The 23,064-nt window shown below is 42.4% G+C and overlaps 1 protein-coding gene across 1 annotated transcript in view; it reads right to left on the minus strand.

Annotated features, from left to right (window-relative positions):
* Window positions 1-2,403: 2,403 nt before the first annotated feature.
* Window positions 2,404-23,064, minus strand: part of LOC147678075 (vomeronasal type-2 receptor 26-like) — a 66,896-nt gene continuing 46,235 nt past the window's right edge. The window contains exon 3 of the mRNA XM_086945621.1: window positions 2,404-3,308. Within this exon, the coding sequence (XP_086801747.1) occupies window positions 2,404-3,308 (905 nt within the window). The remainder of the gene's footprint in view (window positions 3,309-23,064) is intronic.

Below are 23,064 nucleotides of genomic sequence, written 5' to 3' on the forward strand. Positions count from 1 at the left end.
ATCAGGCTCTTTAGGTGTTTCACGGTTACGTAGGTTATAGTGCTTTTTAGTAGACTCCAAAATTCCAAACTGAGGACTTAGAGAAATTTTGGCACCAAAGTGCTCTGAAAACCGCCGGAGGCCTGGGCCAACCTGCTTGCCTATCCTGCAAACGTGCATTTGTTAAATTTTGTGTCTTTTTCTGCTAAATTCTAATCCGCAGCAACAAATCATTTTCAGCAGCCCTTTACCAATGAGGCATCTGATCTCATGAAACTGTCTTCGGCTACAGCCCACAATCTCGTCATGCTGGAGTTTTCAACTTCCATTTCACAGATCAAGTGCAAACATAGAAGTCTTCACTGCGGCTCTGACCCAAGACAATCCGACAACAGCACTCCGTCCTCGGACAAATTCTGCAACCTTCCCACTCTAAACTTTACCTTCTCAGTCACTTTTCCCGAGAAATTGTTCGAAGTTCGAAGGTAAGCGCACTGCCCGGGCCAAAACAGCTTCTTGTATATGAACGGCGCACCATCACTGTCCAAATTTTCAAATTTGACCCAGTTATCTGTGATAGTCGCTTTGATATTTTACGCACTTGTTTTTACAAAAAAAAATGTACATTTATGACTCCGATTCTATTGATTAGATTTTTGCATTATGGTGACAAATAGTTTATTACATTTTTTTCTATTGCTCTAAATAGGTTTGAGAATTTTCGTGTGCTGTGTTTTCACTTTATTACTGATGGTCTCATGAATAAATACTTTACAGAACCCCTCTAAGTTAATTCTGACAGCCTTTTGTACCAAGCTACCCAGGGTTAAGCCCAGATCAATGTAGTGACTTTTTTTTTGGTTCACTCTGTGATGAATTGTGACTGTTGCTTGATCAGGGCTCACACTACAGTCAACCAACAACCCAATTTTTGACATGGGAGGTCATACCTGTCACACAATCTTTGCCAATAGTGGGTTCAAGAAAAATACAGAACAAACATTGGAGCTTTCTTGAGATGTTTCTGTAGTTGGAACGTGGACTAATGGCATGCCAAGCATGGGGTGCATCACTTACATACTTTTGAGATGTTACTCTATACAAGTGAAGGGAAGGGAAGAGACTATTGTTAAGGTGTTCATTTTCTTTTATATATGGACAATGTGAAAAAAAACATCCTGCCTATAAAAGAGCCATTATATGCTGTGGTTTTTAACCTTTTGACTCATAAGGACCTCCACTTAATTATTACTAGATTATGGGGATCCTCACTGAATAAATATGGGAATCTAGGGATCCCACAAAAACATTTGCAATGATTTGAACTGCAAACAATACACAAAAATATGGAAGAAAGCATCCATCAAACAAATACACATATGATAAAATATTTAATTTAATTCACATACAATATGAAGTAATCAAAATATGAATTTTATTAGGAAGGGTGCAGATTTCTAAATCAAATTGGAGCCACCATACTGTATTCTATTTGATACACTCTCAGCGATCCCACAAATTATTCTGAGGATACCAACTCTAATTTTTAGTCCCCAATTTCAAATTCCTTAACAATCACAAAACATAAAAAAAAATTATTTAGCTTTATTTTTATATACACTTCATGAATCTGTTCATCATATTTGTCTAAACAATCCACAGACCCCCTGACTAGGCTTTACTGACTTCCAGAGGTCCCAAGGGTCCCAGGACCACATGTTAAGAATCACTGCTCAAGGAAGGCCGGGGGATCATGTTGAAGATAAATCAAAATGTTTGGAGCCTGTTGCCATTAAAGTTTGAGGACAAAACGTATATGTACAAGTCTATTGAAAAAAAACCTGATTATTTCTCTTGGATGCTCATATGGAATTGCTGTATCTAGTTCAAAGTGCAGAGCACCAGGGTGCCACAACTTCTGCAGAGTCAATGTGAAATAGGATCACCAGCCCATGTTTTGCACAAATGTCAAATTAATGCAGCCCATTAGTGCATCATCAAAAGTATCATGGGAAATGTAGTCTTAGGGGCTTGGTGTGCTGGGAAATGTAATTTTTCAACTGTGTGAAATCACTGTTATAACCTAAATGTTTTAAGCTTGTTAAACTATTTATACCATTAAATCACATAGAAGAGCATACAAACTCCTAGTGCGGCGCCCACGATACAACAGGCCTATTCATTCAAATTAGTCACTGAGTAAAGTAATATTCTAATAGGATACTTGTACAACCATTTTATATAAAGATTTTGTTTTTCAATGTTTAACATTCTAGGCACAAAACAGAAAGATATGCAAGATATTCAGCATCAAGCACGCTGTCAAATGAGATGTCTAGAAGAAACAAGTGTCTCTTCTGAAGTTGTACATTCTTCTCCATTTGTTTCTTCAATCCTTGACCGAATGCTTTTAGTTCCATGTTCTCAAAGACTTTGCTTACCCTTTATGTGATTTCTGTTGTTCAGATCAGGCCGGATCAAAATGATGTAACACTTGGGAAGAAATATGCAAACTACAATCCCCATTGAGGAGGAGATGATGGTGAAGACCTCCACAGCAACCATGTACTTCCCTTTGGTGTTTTGGTAGGCTGGAAGAAACAGAGTCCAGACAGTTAAGAAGGTCACCATGCTGAATGTGATGAGCTGGGCCTCATTGAAGCTGTCAGGCAACTTTCTAGCTTGAAACGCAACCAGGAAACTAGCAAAAGCCAAGAGCCCCATATATCCCAGGACACACCAAAAGGCTTGGGGGGAGCCTTCATTGCACTCAATCACCACCTTCCCAATCAGGGACTTCATATTCCGTTGAGCATGAGGAGGGTATGAAGCCAACCAGACAACACATATTAGAATCTGTACAAGTGTGCAAGTAAAAACTATCATGGCTGGTACCTTAGGACCAAACCCACTTCGGAGGGTGGTGTTTGGGTAAGTGGCTCCAAAGGCCATCAGCACCAATACAGTCTTGGCCAATAAGCAAGACACACACATAACAAAGAGGATGCTGAAGGTAACCTGCCGGAGCATACAAGTGGTGTCTGTGGGGTGTCCTAGGAAGAGGAAGGTGCTGAGAAGGCAGAGTGACAAGGCCACGAGAAGAAGGCAGCTCAGAGTCCGATTGTTGGCTTTGACTATTGGAGTCTCTCGATGTTTGAAGAAGATGATTAGGATCACAATAGGCACTAATGCACTTGCTGTTGCCACAGCAATCAAGATATAACCCAAGGGCTCTTTGAAGGAAAGAAAGTCATTAGTTTTGGGGATGCATTGATCTCGCTTTTTGCTCGACCATTGGTCATCTGGGCACTTGATGCAGTCTGGTGAATCTTGAACAAGAGACAAATGTTTATGAGAGAACACAACCACAATCATTGACTTCGGGTGACTTAAAGGTATGAACAAAATAGTAGATTAACATTTTGCATCTATCTTCTCAAATGACTTGATTTATTAAAGGGGTGGCAGGGCCATGCAAGCCTGCCAGCGTAAGGCTACTGTCACAAACATAACATTTGTTGAGGGAGAACAAAGGGTTTCCAAATATCTTTCTCCAACAATGCCCATTCATCCTGACCGTGTACTTGGTGAAGTTTCTGCAAAGAGGCAAACACTCATTTCTGCTGAGAGGATTTCTTTGCATCCATCTAGTCAAAAATAGAATGACTCACAATGGTATTATAGTAGGGGGAAGATAATCAGATGGTGAGCAGATGGTGAGAATGGAAGAAACAGAAATAGTGACTATTAAAGAAAAATATTGGTCTGATTACTTAGAATAAGTAGTTTACACAAAGTGATGCAGAGCTCGAATTCAATTTTTTTACATATTGGTGTCCCACCAGCTACATTTTTTGCTCATTATAGAGGCATTCGTTTCTTAAATGCTGAGAGCCAAACATATCTGCTGACATGCCACCCCGTGGGTTACACTTTCAGTATTGATATCCAAGTTACTAGATGAGGATCAGGGGTTACAATAATTTCTAAACATCTTTATAAAACAGGAGCCCAAAGTGTGTTTGTTTCACCTAGTCAACGGAATTGTTGCTACTTACTTTTTACACTTTTGCAGCACTGCATGGATTTTATTTGTGGTTTATAGACCATCAGTGCATAAATCCTGTCACACGCTTGAAAGGTTGCTTATCACTGCAGGTGACATGGGCAGCATGAATCCCAAACTCGTTAGCAATATGGACAAGTCTTTTTGGGACAGACAACTTGTGTTTTTAGTTCATTAAAATAGTCATTTGTGTCTTAGGTTCTTTAATCCTAAGTCTATCTTTTTTTGGTATCAGGGCAACTGTTAATATAATACCTAAGACTGCATTTGAAGAAGATTAACAAACAATACACCTAATGGTTTTCACATCTTCGGCGCCATAGCAAATCCATTGTTGGGACACTCCCCTTGTCTTTTAAAGAAATGTGTCTAGAATTTTTTTTTCTGATTTTTTTATCCCAGCCTTGCAGGTCTGTCTTCGGAAAAGATAACAAAGAGTTGATGGGTCTAGGACTTTGTCAATGCACAGTCGCTATGGGCCTCATTTATATGAAATGACGCATTGCTGCGTGAAATCAGCGATGCGTCACTTCTCAGTGCGCACTCCTTGCGACATACCTGATTCGTAATATTTAATGTATGACGCATCACGTCGCAAGGAGTTACAGATTCGTCAGTATTTCTGACGTATCTGTAAGTGCAGAAGTGACGCATTGCTGGAGTGTGTCACAAAAGTGACGCAACTCCAGCAATGCCCTGCGTCAGTCTTACACCTGCTGTGAGGCAGGTGCAAGATTATGACGCAACAGCGTCCTAGAAGTGACGCAGTAAAATCTCATGGATTTCACTGCGTCACTTCTACGAGGCTTCTTGCGGGGGAACCCCCAAACCTGCAGAGATTATACCTGACACAGGTATAATGTCGCGCAGGGGTTTACAAAGTGACGCATCTGCTTAGATGCGTCACTTTGTAAATAGTGCGCAACAGGAGGCATGTTTTACGCCGCCGATGCGTTACAAAAAGTGACGCATCGGAAGCGCAAAACTGATGCAAGCCCTCATAAATGAGGCCCTATATTTTTAACCAGACAGTCAGGAGTGATTTTAAGGAAAAATAAATGAGATCAAGTGATAATCTCTAATGCTGGCAGGCCATACATAGCTAGGGTAGTAGAGGTTGTCCATTCTATTTGATGACCGGTCAAACATTAAATGAGGGCACTAGTGTTTATTTGTGGCATATGAATAACATTATTTTGGGATGCAAGAATGTTGCTTAATGAACCCTAAACCCCAGACACAAAGGGCGCAGTGAGGATTCATCTAGGGAAATGACGACGCACAGTCCTGTACTATGCAAAAGTGATTTCTGGTGTATACACAAGAATGATTTTAGCAGTCGTGTTTGAGCGAACACCAGCAAACATCTATCTTTTTTCAGATGAAAAGGCTTGCTACAAATGACCTGGTTCATCTTCATTTGTTTAAACTACACAATTGAGTCTAAACTCTAATAAAGGAATTGCAGCTGTTGATTTTGATACCTGCATGGAACAAGAATCCACCCAGTGTTCTCTCTGAAACTGAAAAAAATTGTTCAGGCCCTACCATCAACTTCTTGTTGCCTATGACACCCCTAAGGAGGTTTTAGACACATGTAAAGGCAATTGGTTTGAATCACCTGTTCATGCCATTTACATTGACCATCACTTTGCCAGACTAAACTGCTAGAAAGGTCTGTCTAGAAACTCATCTACATTATTAATCCACCCTCTGACTAATACTATTGTATCTTGTCTCTTTAGCTCAAGAAGGAACAGAATGCTTAAGACTTTTCTGGACTTGTTTAATGCCATGCTGAAACTGTTGAATCCACCACCACTACGACCACTAGAACAACTTGTTCACTTCCGAATTTTTATTGAAAAAATTAGAAAAAGCCTTAGAGACCCCCTCATAATCCACATGCCATGGCCTTATGTCTCCTTGTTAATCTTTCAGGTTACCTTCTTTGAAAAATCTGTTTGGGACACTGTATGATAATATCTCAGTGTCCTAGGCTGTACAGTACCCCGCAACAGACCCCAGCAGATGTACAGGTATAAAACTTTCTTAGGAGCGAAGAATCTGTGTGAATCATGTTTAGATCTGTTCAGAGTTGAACACTGGTTAGCAGGGAATGCTGTCTCGAGGTTTAGTCAGTCCTGATTTTTGCCAATTGTGGATGTTACTCCACTTAGGGAGTCAGAATGGATAGCCTTTTCTTGAGCTAGTACATATTGGTTGAACTTCGTGCACTCGTCTGAGGCACTGATTTCTAGTTAGAACCCAGAAATGCTAAATTTATGTTCAAAGCCACTGAGATCAAATCACTTTTTCCATGAGGGGTGATTAATGCAAGGACAGCAGTAGTCAACCTACCACATGTAGACATTAAACCTATTATAGCTGAGAAATCCCCAATGAAAGGGAAACAGCCCATACAGGTATGCACCTATATATACTGTTAAAAACCTGCACAACCGCAAACTAAAATGCCATTCAAAGAAAGGAAAGTCAAACAGAATGAGTCATTTTTATATCTTCCTCAAGGGGCCGACCAATGTAACTTTGCCATATAAGGTAACAGCAAGAAAGATTTTTTTGTTTTGTTGTTTAGGGATGTCACTAAAAAAATGTCTTTCCTTTTCTTTCTTCCAGTTTGCTATGCTTAGAAGGTGTAGGATTTAGGAACATGTTTTAGGTCTGATCTAATTATTTCATACACTTTAAAGAATATGGAAATAATAAAATAAAATGTGATCTTCTGGCAGTGCTTAATTATTTCACTAAATAGGGGCCGATTCCGATTCGGGTCGGAAAGCTCTCCGGCCAAGCCGGATCTGGAGTGTTTTCCGACCAAGCCAGAGTCCTGCAGTATGACCGAGCGAGTACAATGCGGCCTTATGCTGCTGGACTCGGTTCGGTCGGACTCCCATAGAAGTCAATGGGAGCCTGTCGTACGACGTGTACATGGGCTCCCATTGACTGAATGGGTACGCCTCGCACAAGTGCCCCCCCTACAGTGGGTATGCGTTTGTGCCATCCACACTGTACATGCCTCTGTTGGGGAGACACTTGGGTCTCCCCCTGTGTCTGAGTCCTAGAGCTGGACCCCCAAAGGAAACTTCCCGGACGTTTAGCAAGCCGGACCGGCCGGGATCGGCTGTGTTACGCGTGCATCATACTGGCTCGGTCATAAATTGCATCCGTTGCACGCCATGGTTAGCTTGCGGCCGAGACGTACGCAGCGGTTCGGACCCGCAAACGAATCGGTCAGTGAATTTCACGTAGCTCGCATTGTACATGCTCGCTCGTACAGCTGTACAAGTCGGGCGGAATACACACGTACGGCTCGTAGTTTTTCTGGCCGGATCGCGTTCGGTGTCCTTCCGGCCCGGATCGGAATTGGTCCCATAGTGAAATAACTGGCTAATAAGAATTTTGACCAATATGTAATTTCACATTTACCTACAGACGCAACATGGGTAAAACCCTTTTGATATATCAGACCCTTTTTCTAACAAGTCAATATTGATAGCTGGTGAACTGACAAACACACCAGGCGATAATCATTCAATTCAAGGTGCAGGTTCAAATGCCTGTGAAAAAATTACTGTCACCATGCACATATAAATCAAATTCATGGATGCACGGTGCCCCTAAGTTATGTGTGAGGCCTCCAGCTAATCCTGGCTTTTTACTTAACTGCACTTTACTGCTGGTGTTTTGGGGCACATAATTGCGATATTAACAGCAAAATGTCAAGACCCAGAATGCAATGTGAAGTCCGTTAAAAGGTCAGGACTAACTCAGAGTGAGACATTTGCCATGCGGATATTTAGCACCTATGAATGTCCACACAACAGAAGCACAACTGTAATATAGTCAAGCAAAGAGAGCAGAGAGGCAGTGGTAGCATCCTTAAAGAATCAAGTTTTGAGCATTTTAGAATGAAGGGATCCAAGTTATTCTGGTGACCTTCATTACTTTAAAGGTTTCACAAGGAACTATGCTGCTGGCAGGGATAACCATCTCTACATTTTTATAATAAGCAGTAAGGAGTGAATGGCCCCAGGTATGTTTGGAAAGTTATTTATTAAAACATTTGAATATAACACTTTTACTTTTTGTGCATTTACTAGCTCTGTAAACCAGACAAGTCTGATAGGTAATGTGATTTGAGAGATTATAATGAGATGTGAGACACACTGCCAATAGGAAGACATTACATTCCGTGCATTACTTCTACTTTCATTTAAATATGTGCTTCATAACAACATGTTTTGTAAACACTGGAAAAACACAGTTTTTGTCTATTTTGAGGGTTAGACTGGTGAATAAACATTGATAAGCACTGATTTCAAATGGTTTGGCAAACACTACTGAAGTCTACAGAAAATACTGAAAACATCACAGTCTAGAAATGCGCCTCCATTTCCTCACAGAGATATTGCTTCAAGTAATGGTACCCCTGATATTAGCGTTATGAATAAAGAAGGGTAAATCATTAAAATTGCACAACAGGGATTGATTTTTTAAGAGCTGTGCATGGTTCCTAATGATTCTTCAGAAAAACATACCATGCTTCATCAAACAATTCAACTCTAAAACTCTGTCCTCATAATTAGGTAATTGTTGAAGCTCTCTAGGTAATCTAGCAGGGTTTACAGATCTCAGTAGAAACATGGTGCCCTCATGCAACTCACATCCTTTCACCTCTATGGTGTCATTATCTTAGTGCTTGCCTGTATATGTTTCACAATTTGCACAATGTGTACCATGTTTCTTTAACAGTGGTGTCTACATGAGTGCTGCAACAGCCACCACCACTTATCTATTATGCAAATCACTGTAGTCACCAGAATTAGTTGAAGGATTTAACATCTTATTTTAAAAAAAAACACATCATTTTTACAGCCAATTGTGGAAGATAAAGATCAGGATATTGCCCTGGAAGAAGTAGATGATTGATAGTGTACCTGGCGCACTCTGATTCAGATATCACTGATATTTTGATACGTGTGCAATGTTGTGTAAATGCCTACTGAGCATATGTAATAATGAATTTAGAGGCCCAGCCCCACAAGAGTGACTGGGACAACAACATGCATCAACACATGAGTATTTCTGGCAATAAAATGTTCAATTCATTTTCTCACTTGTTTTTTCAAAATAAACTTTTATATTTCAACAAACTTATTTAGAAGAATTTTTGCATCCAAAATACTTTCCAATAACATTTAAACACTTTCAAATGTTACAATCAATATCACAATGTACATTTTTAACTTCACACCCAATGCATTTCGAGACATTGGTCTCTTCTTCAGGGGTATAGCTGCAAAAGAAAATATGTCATGAGACCAAATTCATTTGAAAAACGTAAACAATTCTACTCTCTACATATTAGTTCATCCTGCCCAATCACCAGCACCTGTGTAACATGCCATCTCAAATCAAAAAAACTCACTTGAAGTCCTTAATGTATTCCTACAAGAAACTGCAAACCAAACAGCACACTTAGCCAAAATTCACCAACGAATCCTAACTAAAAGAATTCATGAAAAAACAGATCCTATATACCTTCGCTTCTTGGAATCAATTTTAACCCAGTTGGAGCAATCGGCACCAGTCGGGAAATATTTTTATTGAGTAAAATTGAAAAATGTACGTGGGACACTAGCTCAGTGTACATATTGATTTACATAGTGATGATAACAAAACATTTCTTCATAATTAGTTAAGGTACATATCTTCACTATCAAATACAGTATAATATTCAAGCTCTGAGAGCATTGAAGTAACTATTTTTTACATCCCAATCATCAGAATAAAAACAGGGGTAATCACGTCCCTGATCCCAACCTAAAAGACATAAGGAATCTGCAGAGTCTCTGGAGGACCAGAAATATTATTTTCGACCTCATGCCAAACAATTCCATTGAGTAATAGAAAAGCAGGAATGTTATCAAGGGACATGTCTCTTCCTACTTTGTGTGAAGACAGATGAGGTTTTAACACCTCTACACCAGTTCTGCATTAGAGCGTTCTGGGAGTTTTTGTCCATTTATTATCAAGATGAAAACAATCAGAAATCCAGTCCAAAGAAGAAGGAAAAGCAATTACATGGTAATCCAAAGCCATGGAAAGACCAGATAAGTGATTTCAGGCCAAAAAGAAAGTCACATACTGTATTGTATTGAAGTGTGAGAAGAATCAGAAGAGAAGTCATAAGCATAGACAAAGTAACCAGAAGCAGTCTGTTGAAATTAGGAGCCATAGTAGGCAAGAGAGAATGGGTAGACACCTTCAAAGATGGTTTATCATAAACAACTTTGTTGCATATTTACAAGGGCATTTGCACCATAGGAGTATCACTTTTTCCAATGCTCCGGTGGTGCAATACCCTGTTCCATATTTACAAGGCAGCTCTAAGTTGGCTTAATGCAGCCTGTAAATATGGCCCTCCTCGTTGTAGTTTTCTGCAGCAAGGGGGCGTGCAATTGGTGCTGCTGTGGGCATTCCCAGGCAACACCCATTGTTTTTTGCCATTGCCCCAGATATACAAGGATTTGTAAATCAGAGGCAGCGCCAAAATCTAACAACTTTTAAAAGGATGCATTACAGTGGAGCAACAAGGAGAATACTTTTATTCATCCTAGTTTTTTGCTGATTCTATGTGTGCTTCACTCCAGCACACATAGAAGGAGCAACATTCCATTAATAATTCTTTTTTGTGCAGTATGGTGTCCCTTCCTGCACAAACAGAATCACCCCTGCAATGCAGATGCCCTTGCACCATGGTGCAAGGGTGCTTGTGCTGGCGCTAGGCAGCTTTTTTTGCACCAGCGTACGGGGAACATACAGGGGTGCGCCGTATTCTTGTAAATATGGCACATAACTGTGTTTTTTAAATGCGGCAGCACAGCTAAATTGCTTGCAGTGCATAGCCCTCTTGTTGTAAATAAGCCCCTCTGCTGACAGAAGTAGCTGTACCAAGTTGTATACTCACATTTGATGTATGGCTTGTATTTGTAGCAGTAACTGAAATCAACATTAGTCCATTTTCAGCCCTGCCTAGCAGTGAGGGAAACAACATTGGTATAGCTGAAAATGTGTTGAGGAAGTTCCTGCAGGTACTGAGAGGGGTAACAGAACTGCCCAGGAATCCTTACTGCCTACTGTGTAATACAGGTCACATAATGTTTTTTAACTTGATCAATGGAGACAGTTCTTTACAGCCAGCAAGCCCTGGTAAAATCATGGTTCTTGGACATTGGATGCCAAGGATTTGCACCAGTGTACAGTATGATGGGACAAACACCTTTAGTGCAAACTTCTCTCAAATTAGATCCCAACCTTTAGGAATCTAGCCAGAAGGTGCTGGTTGCTCCTTCACTCCATCAATGGCACAATGTTTGGAAAGTTCATTAGACCGCTCATCCTGGAAGCCTTGGAATTCCTTTAAGATAGTGAAACGTTCATGTCAAAAGGTGTATCTGCCGCCACTGTGCCAGTACTGTCAAGGTATGGAACTTACATCTGGATGCCAAACAAGACTTTATATGGGGTCTGGCCACCCAAGGATCACTTAGGTAGATTATGTAATGCTCCCATTGGATTAATTTTGACTACAATCAAGAAACACATCCATCTGTTATCTTCATCTGGAAAGCTATTTATTAATGTATTTTTTTACTGTAAAATATAATGTAATAGGATATCTTTCTCAGGTGCAGGGTCAATCGTTAGTCTTGGATAGTGGTGGTTTGTACCCACCCTTTTGGGATGCATGTGGGTCACATCCTAGACCCATCACACCAAGATACAATGTAGTTTCAATAGGCTTTACAAGTAGTGACGTTTGGTGCTGGACCTTTAAAACTCTGACCCCCTTCTTTGTTGGTAGACCTAATACTCTAACTGTTAAAGATAGCTTTAATTCACAGTTTTTTCTATCCATCTATCGAGTTTTGGTCTGCATGATATGGTGAGGAATAATACACAGCAACACTCAGGAATCCCCTAGTATCCAGGTAAGCCTTGGAGGCAAAAGCAGAGCCCTGGTCCAAGTGGAATGCAGCTCCTGCATATGTGCTAATCAAGTCTTGCAAATCTCTACTAACAGTCTGAGTGTCAGCCAATTCAACCTCCACCCGGATCCAGCGGCGAGGGGTCGGCGCTAGACGAGTAGCTCAGGAACTCCCAACCTTGCGGTGGAAGACCTAACCTGAAGCTTTATCCGCTGGATACTGTTGTTATCTGAATATTACACTTTTTAGGTAATGACAGCTTAACACAGGCTATTCACGGAAGAACGGTAACATAGGGATACAACTAATCCCCCCGTTTTTCCAGTTATTTCATGGTTTTAACTCATACTAGTGTACACTCATAATACATGAGGGATTCCTGTAGCCAGTCACTCCGTAGATACCTGCTAAATAGTTCCATTGGTCCTGAAGAATCACCTGTTAGTAAACATTAGCGAGAAACATGTTGACCGGACATTAGCACACTCTGGAAGATCTCCGGAAGCATAATAATCCAGACATACCTTCCAGATTCTCTTTTTAATTAAAGCAGCGGACCGCCAGAATGAATCATTCCTTGGTACCCCTAGCTTTATTTTAATCACCTTGTAATGTCTACATCCTTCACTGGTCCCACACTCGCACTTCACCTACACGGCTGTTGGAAAAAGATCTCAGCTAAAGATCCCCTCTTTGAGGTGTTGCCCGTTGGGTATTGCACCGCCAACCTAACGAGGAGCTGGCCCAAATGATGAAGCATGACACCTGCAAAGGTGTGTGAGAGCATTAAATCCAACAAAATGGATACCCAGGGGTAATTCTTCTTGACACTAACAATATCCATCCCATCTCTTGGCACATACATTCCCCCTCTTTTCAGAAACAGCTCAGCAATTCATGATTTAGCCAATTGTTGTGACCACAACAATAGGAATATGGAGCCAGAATCTACAGCAAGCAGAATTAATTGAAATGCACCATCTGAATTTGTAGGATTGCAATGATCTAAGTACACACATTGGAGTGGTTTGTTTGAAAGTAAGAGGAGAGTCTGTGGTGCACGCACCTTGGTGGAGCTAAGGATTTATTGTTTTGTTTGCTTGCACAGACCATGGCATCAATAGTGCTTCTGTAGTAGAGAAACTGTGGTAGCCACACCAGCGTGGGCAGATGCTACATCCTCATGGGCAGCTATTATAAATTAAAGTATGTGGTCTTGGTTGGAAATGTTATGATTAGTGACCCAAGGGATGGTAGCAAAAGGAATAGTTTTGGCTCTTAAGTTAAGGAAATATTTTGCTAGATATTTTTTAGGTAGAGGGGTGCAGTTGTGCAACACATTAACTGCAGCCTTGATTTCATTGACCCTCATATGGGAACAATTCCTTGTGTGTAGTCCAACACTCTGATGACTCAATGTGAGTATCACATGAACTTGTGCCAAACTGTCTTTAAGTTTTGCCACCTTCCCACAAAGCCGCTTGTACTTTTTAGTATTTGCCTTTGAGACTCTGAATCCATTCATGTGCCATTAATGTATATCTTTATTAAAAGACTGGACATAATAATACAAATCGCACACTATAAGTGTGGGAAATTCAGGAGCCGTATTTTCTAGTGCCAGAATCAATGTTTTTCTTCAGCCAATTGTACAGTACAAACCCCTACGGACTGTGTAAATTTTTTTAGGATGGAATTTTCCATCCATCATGACACCATGTACTGAGGCGCAGACCGCCGAGTATAGGTGTTTGGTGCCTATAGCAGCTGGGCTGAGACATCAGTATATATTATTGCCCTTATTTATGTGGGGTTGGCATTGGGCAGTGGGGGAAGTCATTCTGATGTGCTGCCTTATGCAACGTGAAAGGGCAGGAAGGCACTGTATTTATTCAATATGCTGCATTCCTGTCCTTTCTGCCCGTGCTGGCGCTAAGGCAGACCCCCTTGCACCATGATGCAAGGGTACCTGTGTTGTGGACAGGATTATTTCTGTGTAGGAAGGGCGCATTCATGTACAGAAACATTCCTAAGAGGTTTATTCCTCAGAATGCAGCACACATAGAAAGAGAAAATAATGAGAAGAAATTAACCAGTGAGCCACACCTCTCCACTAATTTGCTAATGGTGTTTGGAGCTTGTGAACAACACATGTATCTAAGAAATGTGTTGCCAGGCTCTTGTTCTCATTTGATAATTTGTATCCTAACAATGGGACACTGAGAAAGGCAATTTTTGTTTACTTGCAATTGAATTTGTAGCCTTGATCAGCACAACCCAAAACAATGGGATCTTCTCTGGCTAAATGTGTGTTCCATCCATTGGATATATTTCAAGGACATAGGACAATGCTTCCGGGACAACATCATGTAGAACTGATGTTGCTTGGGCAGCAAACAATCCAGAACTGATCCTATAACCCTTACAAAGCCAATAGAAGCAGCTTTGTGAGCCTAGTGCGGAGAATGCTGTTAGATCTCTGCTTTCAGGATCTATGTTTTGGCTGAAAAAAGCATTGGAAATACTCAACGTTGTTTTGTGTTTTTTATGGACTATGTTGTTCATTAAAGCCGTACTGTATGAATGCTGAATTGAAAATGTACGTTTCTGACTGTTTAAATATTTGTAGTCTAAGACTATGCTATAAGACTGATCTGGTTAGCTACCAGAAATAAGGGATTAATCATAGGAGATACACAGGATTTAACTATTCCCTGGTACTCTAATTGTGAGAGAATTTCTTTCACAAGAGCTTTTGCTTCATGTTTAATTTAGTATTCTAGTTGCACTTGTGAGCTTGACTTTATGGGCATAACGTGATAAGGTGACTTCTTATCCCAGCCTACATGGTTGCGGTGTAATGCTGTGGCTTGTACAAGAGCCCATTCTACTGCATACACTTGTTTAACCTCTTCAAGGACAAACACAGAGAAAGACTGTTAAATTATTTCCTCTCCTTGTGGGGCAGTTCTTACAAACTCCAGTGGCCAATCAACTTGTGCCAAGAAAATGTCTAAACTAAGTGTTACATTTTCCTAGAATATTACTTTAATAGGCCGCATTATGTCACCCTCAATCTGCATGTTTAATTTGTAAAGTCTATCCGAATGGCTGACTCACTGATCTGGGGATTTTAACTTCAATAAAGTCGTCCATTTCTGTTACATCCAGAAACTCTTGAAAATTCCGGCAAACTGTTGTGACCTCTGCCATGCTGTCTATCAGAATCACTGCCCACGTCTTGTTCTGAAGGAAAGATCTCAATATGTGTGGCCTATTTAGCCAAAATGCTTGCAGCCTTCTTCTGTTTAAATTGGAGTCTTTGTTGTGGAAGTTTCTCTTCCTTTTTTATGCTGATGCCACATGAGCATTGTAAGTCCTTTTTCAGTTTCACATACTCTTCCTGTCTGCTCTGATCGCTTCCCTTTCTCAGATTATTTGTCCAATGAGTCATGAAAGGAACAAGAAGGATGTTTATCAGTGTACTGACACCTATCAGTCTATTTTAATGTATCAAGGATACAAAAATTCTAGCGTTTATCAGAGGTCTTGGGTGGCAGAGATCTGTTTGTCCCAGATTTTCTTTTTAGAAGACTTGGGTACTTGTTTGTTATTGTCCTTTTCAGAACTACTTTAAGCTTAGGCTTATGTGGTCTGGTCTCCAAATTATATCAAACTGTAGACGCACATTTTTCTGCTAAAAACGTTTGGTAAATCGCGCTCCTGGTCTACCACCTCAACTTAATATTTACATTTACTGGGCTCATCGCAGGCACAGATAACTGTGGCTGGCAGCTTGAACAGCCCTCGCTGGGGCAGTTGGTATTGTGCACATAACACATTGTGTTAAGCATCTCTAACTAGAACATTGTATAGTGTACGTAATTATCAGGACTGTGAGGGGTCAATACTGTAGTAAGGAAAGATATGAGGAGGGTTGGTGGTTCTAAGAAAAAGCAAATTTGTTTCAGATGTCCTGTGATCAATCATTGGGAAACAATAGCCTGTGTAGGGGTAGGATAGTTACTTCAAGGTGGCCGCTGTTTTAGTTCAGGATCATAAGGCATCTGGTATTCTTAGAATTCATTTGTTTTGCCCTGTTAAAATTCTATGCTGTGCACTTCAATTTGATTTTGAAGGGAGATAAATGTTAAAACTGACATCTCCTCCGTTTTCGTATTATAAAACAAAAGGATGAGCTCCTTCTTCCTATTTTCATTTGTAAATAATTATTGGAAAATAGAAGAAGAGATCGTGATCGGAGCACTTCCAGAATTGTCTTCCTGGTAGGTGGAGAAGTGGTCGAGTACAGCACAACGACAGAATTAACTTCCTGGAAGGCGGGACAGTGACAGTGATCTGCACATCTGTGAATGAAGCTGCTTAGATATATCTCTAAAGATGGCAGGTGAAAGAAGAGTCCAGATCTGTTCAGCCGCATCTCAACTGCTCAGTCTTCAGCAGAGTCGTCTGTGAAGACGGAACAAGGTATTGAGTGGCATCTGTGGCTCAGGTTCTTCAGTGCTGCTGAATTCGATTCATAGAGGTCGCATGAGTCAGTTTTACTATTCATTGATTCAGAGTGATAAATTGCAGACATTGTTTCGGGTATTGTTGATGTTTGATTATTTCAAAAGTCATAGGAAACAAGCTGATTCTAAGACTCACTGCAATTGAAGTCTGACTGTCGATTAGTATTAATTTGGTACGTGACGACGGTTTCTCTAAATATAGTTACCTTCGGGGCGTCTTCCCTCTTGTTTTCCCTTCTCTATCTTTCTATCCTAGTTCTTTTATTTGTATTGGAGTATCCTCATTCAAAAATGAATATAAGACATATGCAGAGGGTCAAAGTTCAATTCCTCCATACTAAGTAAGATTTAGCCAAGACTTCAAGGAAAAGACTAAAGTTGTTAAAGATGCAAAGAACCGATCAAATTGCAAAGGAAGATTGAAATAACATTGCAGATATTTGAACTATTGTTGAGTCCATCAACAGCAAAAGTAGAGACCAAATTGTAAGACTGTAATTGTTCATTATTCAGGAGAGACGCAATACCTCCAATAAACTAGGTATGATGTTATCTATGACATACAGAATTAGCAATGAACCAATCTTAGTTAGAAGATCAATTATAATGTGTTAACATTTATAATCCAGGATTTTCCTCATGTGGAAGACGGCACAACTATACTGAAGTAACAGTGAAACAGACGAATCCTGTGAGAGTGAGTCCACCTGTCAGATAGGAGTTGTCTCTTCTCTATCCCAGTCCCCTTTCCCCCTTGCTGGTGACATTAGATCAAGTATAGGCTGGTGGTACTGGAAGGTGGGCTTTGGGAGCCTACACCCATTCTCTTCCTGTGGAGAATTGAGGGTTTTGACAGTAATACACCTGCAATTAGTGGTCCTAAACTTGGGAATGGTGTATAAGCAGCTATGACTGGCCTTGTAATCCTGTCATTACTGATGAGACTAGGTTGCATGTTTTGTAATACATGTGGTAGAGCACCTTGGAACCAATGTTGATTTTCCTGAAATGTTAATGCTATTTCTAAGTCATTATAAGCTCTGTATTGGCCTGGTAAGGCAGCTTGATCACATGTGTGAAATGTTTGTATTAGCATCTACTGCTGGAAAAGTTTCCCATAAATAAAATACTTCAGATTTTATAAGCTTTGTGAGCCTCAAAAATGAAGGTAACATCTCCATCCCCATTGGGTAACCCATTTAATGTTAAATGTGCTGTAAGAGCATGTCTGCAATTAGCAGGAATATTAACTACATTGTGTGAATGGAATTCAGAGAAGGAGTAACTGTAGTGGGGTATCCTTTTAAATTTTCAAGCTTGAACAACCTACATAGAAAGATATGTGCTCCCTATAATGCTGAAAAGATTCATCCCTATCACCACAGACGTTTATGTTTAAAGGTGACTTAGGTACACTGGGCACACACAAGAACTATCCAGGAGACCATTGGTGGTGCCATTTTATATGGTTCTTAGTAAAAAAGCTAAGACTGTGAATCAGGATGACAGAATTTTGGAATGTAGTCAATCTACACTATCAGAGACTGTCGGCCCAATTCCTGAATAGCACACAGTGCCTCACCAGAACCCCTAATCTTCTTGATATGGCAGTTGATTTTTGTGACATCGAACATGACACTCTGATTTTATTTATTTATTTATTTATAGTTTTGTAGAGCGCGTAGTCACCCGATGGGTATCCCAGCGCTGAACCTTGTTACTCACTGAGGGTGTAGTCAGGGGGATGCCAGATTAGGGAAAGAGTAGGGTTTTGAGTGCTTTTCTGAACCGAAGAAGGTTGGGTTCTGTTCTGATGCTCAAAGGGAGTGCATTCCACTTCTTGCCAGTATTAACCGAGAAGCGGCGGCCACCTATGCGGGCCTTTTTCACCTTCGGGATCATGATGAGGTTTCCATGCTCCGAGCGAAGCGCTCTCGTGGGTCTGTAGGGACTGATCCAGTTGTTAAGTATGGGCGGGCCGGTATTGTGGAGAACCTTGTAGGCAAGAAAGAGGGCCTTGAAAGCGACCCTTTCCCTGATAGGGAGCCAGTGCAGCTTCCTAAGAGCGGGCTTGGCAGATGATCTGGCCGGGGTGTTTGTTAGGAGTCGGGCTGCGGCGTTTTGGGCTTTTTGCAGGGTTTGAAAGGTGGATTCAGGGGCGCCCAGGTAGATGGCATTGCTGTAATCCAGCCTAGATAAAATTAGGCCCTGGATCAGCATGAGACGCGACTGGAAAGGTAGTAGTGGGATTACCTTCCTGCAAGACTTAAGTAGACCGTAGCATATGCCGGCTGTCTTTCTTGCCTGGGTCCGAAAGGTAAGGTCCGTCTCAAGCCACACTCCGAGACTTTTTACCTCCTTCTTGGGGGTGGGGGGTTCCCCCATGCAGGCAGGCCAGATGTTAGAGGGGAGGCTCATAGTTTTTTGTCCTAGGAGCAGGATCTCCGTTTTGGAGCCGTTTAGCTTCAAAGCGGAGTCGCTCATCCACTTATGTACGCTGGAGAGGCAGTCATGGAGGTTGGAGGGCTCAAGCTTGGGGTGGGAGAGTGTCACCACCAGCTGTGTATCGTCAGCATAGCTGACGATAGTGACTCCAAAGGGTGAGACGAGTTCCTCCAGTGGGGCCATGTAAACGTTAAACAACGTAGGGCTCAGGGAAGAGCCCTGAGGCACACCACACTGGAGGGGGATCGAGGAGGAGCGGCTTTCGCCTTCCCATACTTGGTAGGAACGTCGGGAGAGAAAGGACGATAGCCACTTCAGTGCTCTGCCCTTAACCCCAATATTCTCGAGACGGTGGGTTAGGACCTGGTGACTGACCGTGTCAAAGGCCGCACTTAGGTCTAGGAAGACCACTGCCACTGATCCTCCTGTGTCGATGATTTCCCTAGTTCTTTCTACGGCTACGAGGAGAGCAGTGTCCGTGCCCTGACCTGGTCTAAAGCCTGTCTGTGAGTCGTTGAGGAGATGGTTTGACTCGAGGTAGTGGGACAGCTCTTTGTTCACGAGTTTCTCTGCAACTTTACCTATCCACGGGAGGAGTGAGATAGGTCTGTAGTTGGACAGGTCTGTGGGGTGGAGCGACGGTTTCTTGAGGAGCGCTTTGACGACAGCTTCCTTCCAGTTGGAAGGGACCTCTCCCTGTTCCAACGAGATATTGATCAGGGCTGTCAGTTGGGGAACTATGGTCTGCGTGATGTTTTTTGCGAAGCGTATGGGGACAGGGTCGCTAGGAGCTCCGCTCTTGGTTGAGGTGAGTATGGCCCTTACTTCCTGTTCTGTAACTGGGCCAAGTGACTCCAAAAAGGGTGTGTTGGCGGGGGGCATCAGCTCCTCGACTCTCTCTGAGGAGTCAGAGTTGGCGGGCGGGAGGGAGGTGAGAATTTTTTTAATTTTATCGTTGAAGAAGGAGGCCAGCTTAGCACATTTTTCCTCAGCGGCTTTGGGGTCCATGGGTTTCTGAGGGGGGTCCGGGACATGAAGGAGTTCTTTGAGAATTGAAAAGGTCTCCTTGGATGAACAGGAGGAGTCTTTTATTCTTTCCTCATAGTAAGTCCTTTTGGCATCTTGTAGGGCTCGTTTGTATGCTTTCATGGAGTAGTGGTATGCACTTTTCTCTTCTGTTGATTTGCTTTTTCTCCACGTGCGTTCTGACTTTTTGCATAGTTTTTTCAGGGCAGTAAGGGCGGGTGTGTACCAGGGAGCGGGGCTAAGTCTTTTGACGTGTTTGAGAGTGCTGGTCAAAGGAATGGAGCTGTCTAGGGGTCGGACTAGCCAGTCCATGAATTCTCTGTTCGCGGTGTTAGGGTCCGTGGACAAGGGGGCGATGGTATCGCGTAATTTAGTCTCCCATTCCTCAGGTAATAACTTGTGCCATCGTCTGGCTTGTATCCTTGTTTTATGTTTGAGCGCTGGTGTCATTTCGAGTGACCAGTGCATGAGGATCAGCATATGGTCAGTCCACGGTAGGGGAGTGGGGTCTTGGGCGTACAGGTTCCCGACGTTGGAGAATATGGGGTCCAAGAGCTGACCTTTCTCATGGGTGGCTTTAGGGTTTTGCAGATGGAGGTCAGCTGTAGCGAGGTCAGCGAGCAGGTTTGCTGCGGCTTTGTCAGTGGGGTCCAGAAAGTGCATGTTAAGGTCCCCTAATAGGAGGAAGTTGAAGACTGAGGTAGTCTTGAGTAAGATGTGGTCCATCAAGGTATTGGTGAATTTGCCTAGAGTGCCTGGTGGCCGGTACACCAACAGCCCCGAAAGGGAGGAAGATGGCGAGATCTGGATAGTGAAGTGGCAGTTCTCGCAATCTTTGACAGTTCCGGACTCGATTCTGCATTTGAGGTGGTTTTTGTAGAGTATGGCTAATCCGCCACCTCTACCAATTGGTCTATTTAAGCAACATATTTGATAACCAGGGGGTGTTGCATTAGCCACATCGAAGTCACTGTGCGGGGTCAACCAAGTTTCCGTCAGAAACAGTAAATCCAGCATAGAGTCCTGGACGAGGATGTTGATTTCGTGGGCATGTTTAACTAAGGATCTGCAATTCAGAAGGCCGAGCCGGAGTCCTTGCTGGCATTCCGTTTCCTCTGGTCTGTTGCAGAGGGTGCATCCTACAAAGGGGTTGTCTTCCTTGTGGACATATTTACACTGGGGATGTTTTTCCAGGTTCCAGGCAAGCAGTGAACCTCTGGAGTATGAGATGCGGTTTTGCGGATTGGGCATAGTGGCTGGGCCTAAGGCCGTCTGGGCCCAGACGGGCTTGCCTTTGGCGCGCCTTCGGCGCGCTGACGGCGCGCCCGCTGCGCCCGTCCGCTGCGCTTCCTGGCGAGACACATGGTTTATGCTGTGGGAAAGGGGCGTCACGGGGGCGTGGCCAGGTGAGGTGGGCGTGTCTTACGTCGCGCCTCGCCCTCGGGAATGGCGATGTGAGAGTATCAAGCGTTGCAGCGCTAAATCCGCTGTTCGTGAGCTAAGAGGTGAGTGATTATTAAAAATACACAAAGTATCACACAACAAAGATTTTAAAAGGGTTCAATGACAAGCTCACTCCCGGCTTCCGCCTCAGGAGACTCGTGGTTCTTAGTGTCGCGCTATCCAGCTGCGCGCACTATTTATACCCGTATCAGGGGGCGTGGCCAGGTGAGGTGGGCGTGTCTTACGTCGCGCCTCGCCCTCGGGAATGGCGATGTGAGAGTATCAAGCGTTGCAGCGCTAAATCCGCTGTTCGTGAGCTAAGAGGTGAGTGATTATTAAAAATACACAAAGTATCACACAACAAAGATTTTAAAAGGGTTCAATGACAAGCTCACTCCCGGCTTCCGCCTCAGGAGACTCGTGGTTCTTAGTGTCGCGCTTTCCAGCTGCGCGCACTATTTATACCCGTATCAGGGGGCGTGGCCAGGTGAGGTGGGCGTGTCTTACGTCGCGCCTCGCCCTCGGGAATGGCGATGTGAGAGTATCAAGCGTTGCAGCGCTAAATCCGCTGTTCGTGAGCTAAGAGGTGAGTGATTATTAAAAATACACAAAGTATCACACAACAAAGATTTTAAAAGGGTTCAATGACAAGCTCACTCCCGGCTTCCGCCTCAGGAGACTCGTGGTTCTTAGTGTCGCGCTTTCCAGCTGCGCGCACTATTTATACCCGTATCAGGGGGCGTGGCCAGGTGAGGTGGGCGTGTCTTACGTCGCGCCTCGCCCTCGGGAATGGCGATGTGAGAGTATCAAGCGTTGCAGCGCTAAATCCGCTGTTCGTGAGCTAAGAGGTGAGTGATTATTAAAAATACACAAAGTATCACACAACAAAGATTTTAAAAGGGTTCAATGACAAGCTCACTCCCGGCTTCCGCCTCAGGAGACTCGTGGTTCTTAAAGGGAATCATGGAAACAGATATTACCCATTTTGTTGCTTACTTATGCATGCCCAAGGTCTGCGCTAAGAACCTGAAGTTTTATTGTTGTCGTCCCTTTTATGAATTTTAGACTGGTGTATCTATTTTTAATGTACGTTTTATTTATGTGTATTGCAATGTGTGCAGCTACAAACTTTTATGGCTGACGAGAGCCAAATAAAGTATTTAGGTGGATTGGTTGTTTCCATGGTGAACAGAAGGAACTACAAATAGAGTTTTCAATACATTCAGTGACACAATCATAATCTTGCATAGAAAGAATAAGTTGCAATTATTAGGCAGATAAAACAAAGCAAATGGCTTGACTACAGGGTCTACCACTACACACCCTGAAGGGTAAAATTTACCCACAACTAGGTATGCATGCCACACAGTTTGCATAGGACATAAATTATGGAATTGGGGTAATATTAGAAAAACAAATCCGCCCTGACGAATGCCAATAGTCTAGGGCAGAAACATATTGGAATTTTAAGGGTCATAGGTTCACAATATACTGAATCTTTCAAATCCTCCCCATTAATAAAAGGGAACCTTGGGGTTGAATGAGGAATTTTATTTGT

This window comes from Lissotriton vulgaris, chromosome 12 (assembly GCF_964263255.1).
Source record: "Lissotriton vulgaris chromosome 12, aLisVul1.2, whole genome shotgun sequence".
Classification (NCBI taxonomy): domain Eukaryota; kingdom Metazoa; phylum Chordata; class Amphibia; order Caudata; family Salamandridae; genus Lissotriton; species Lissotriton vulgaris.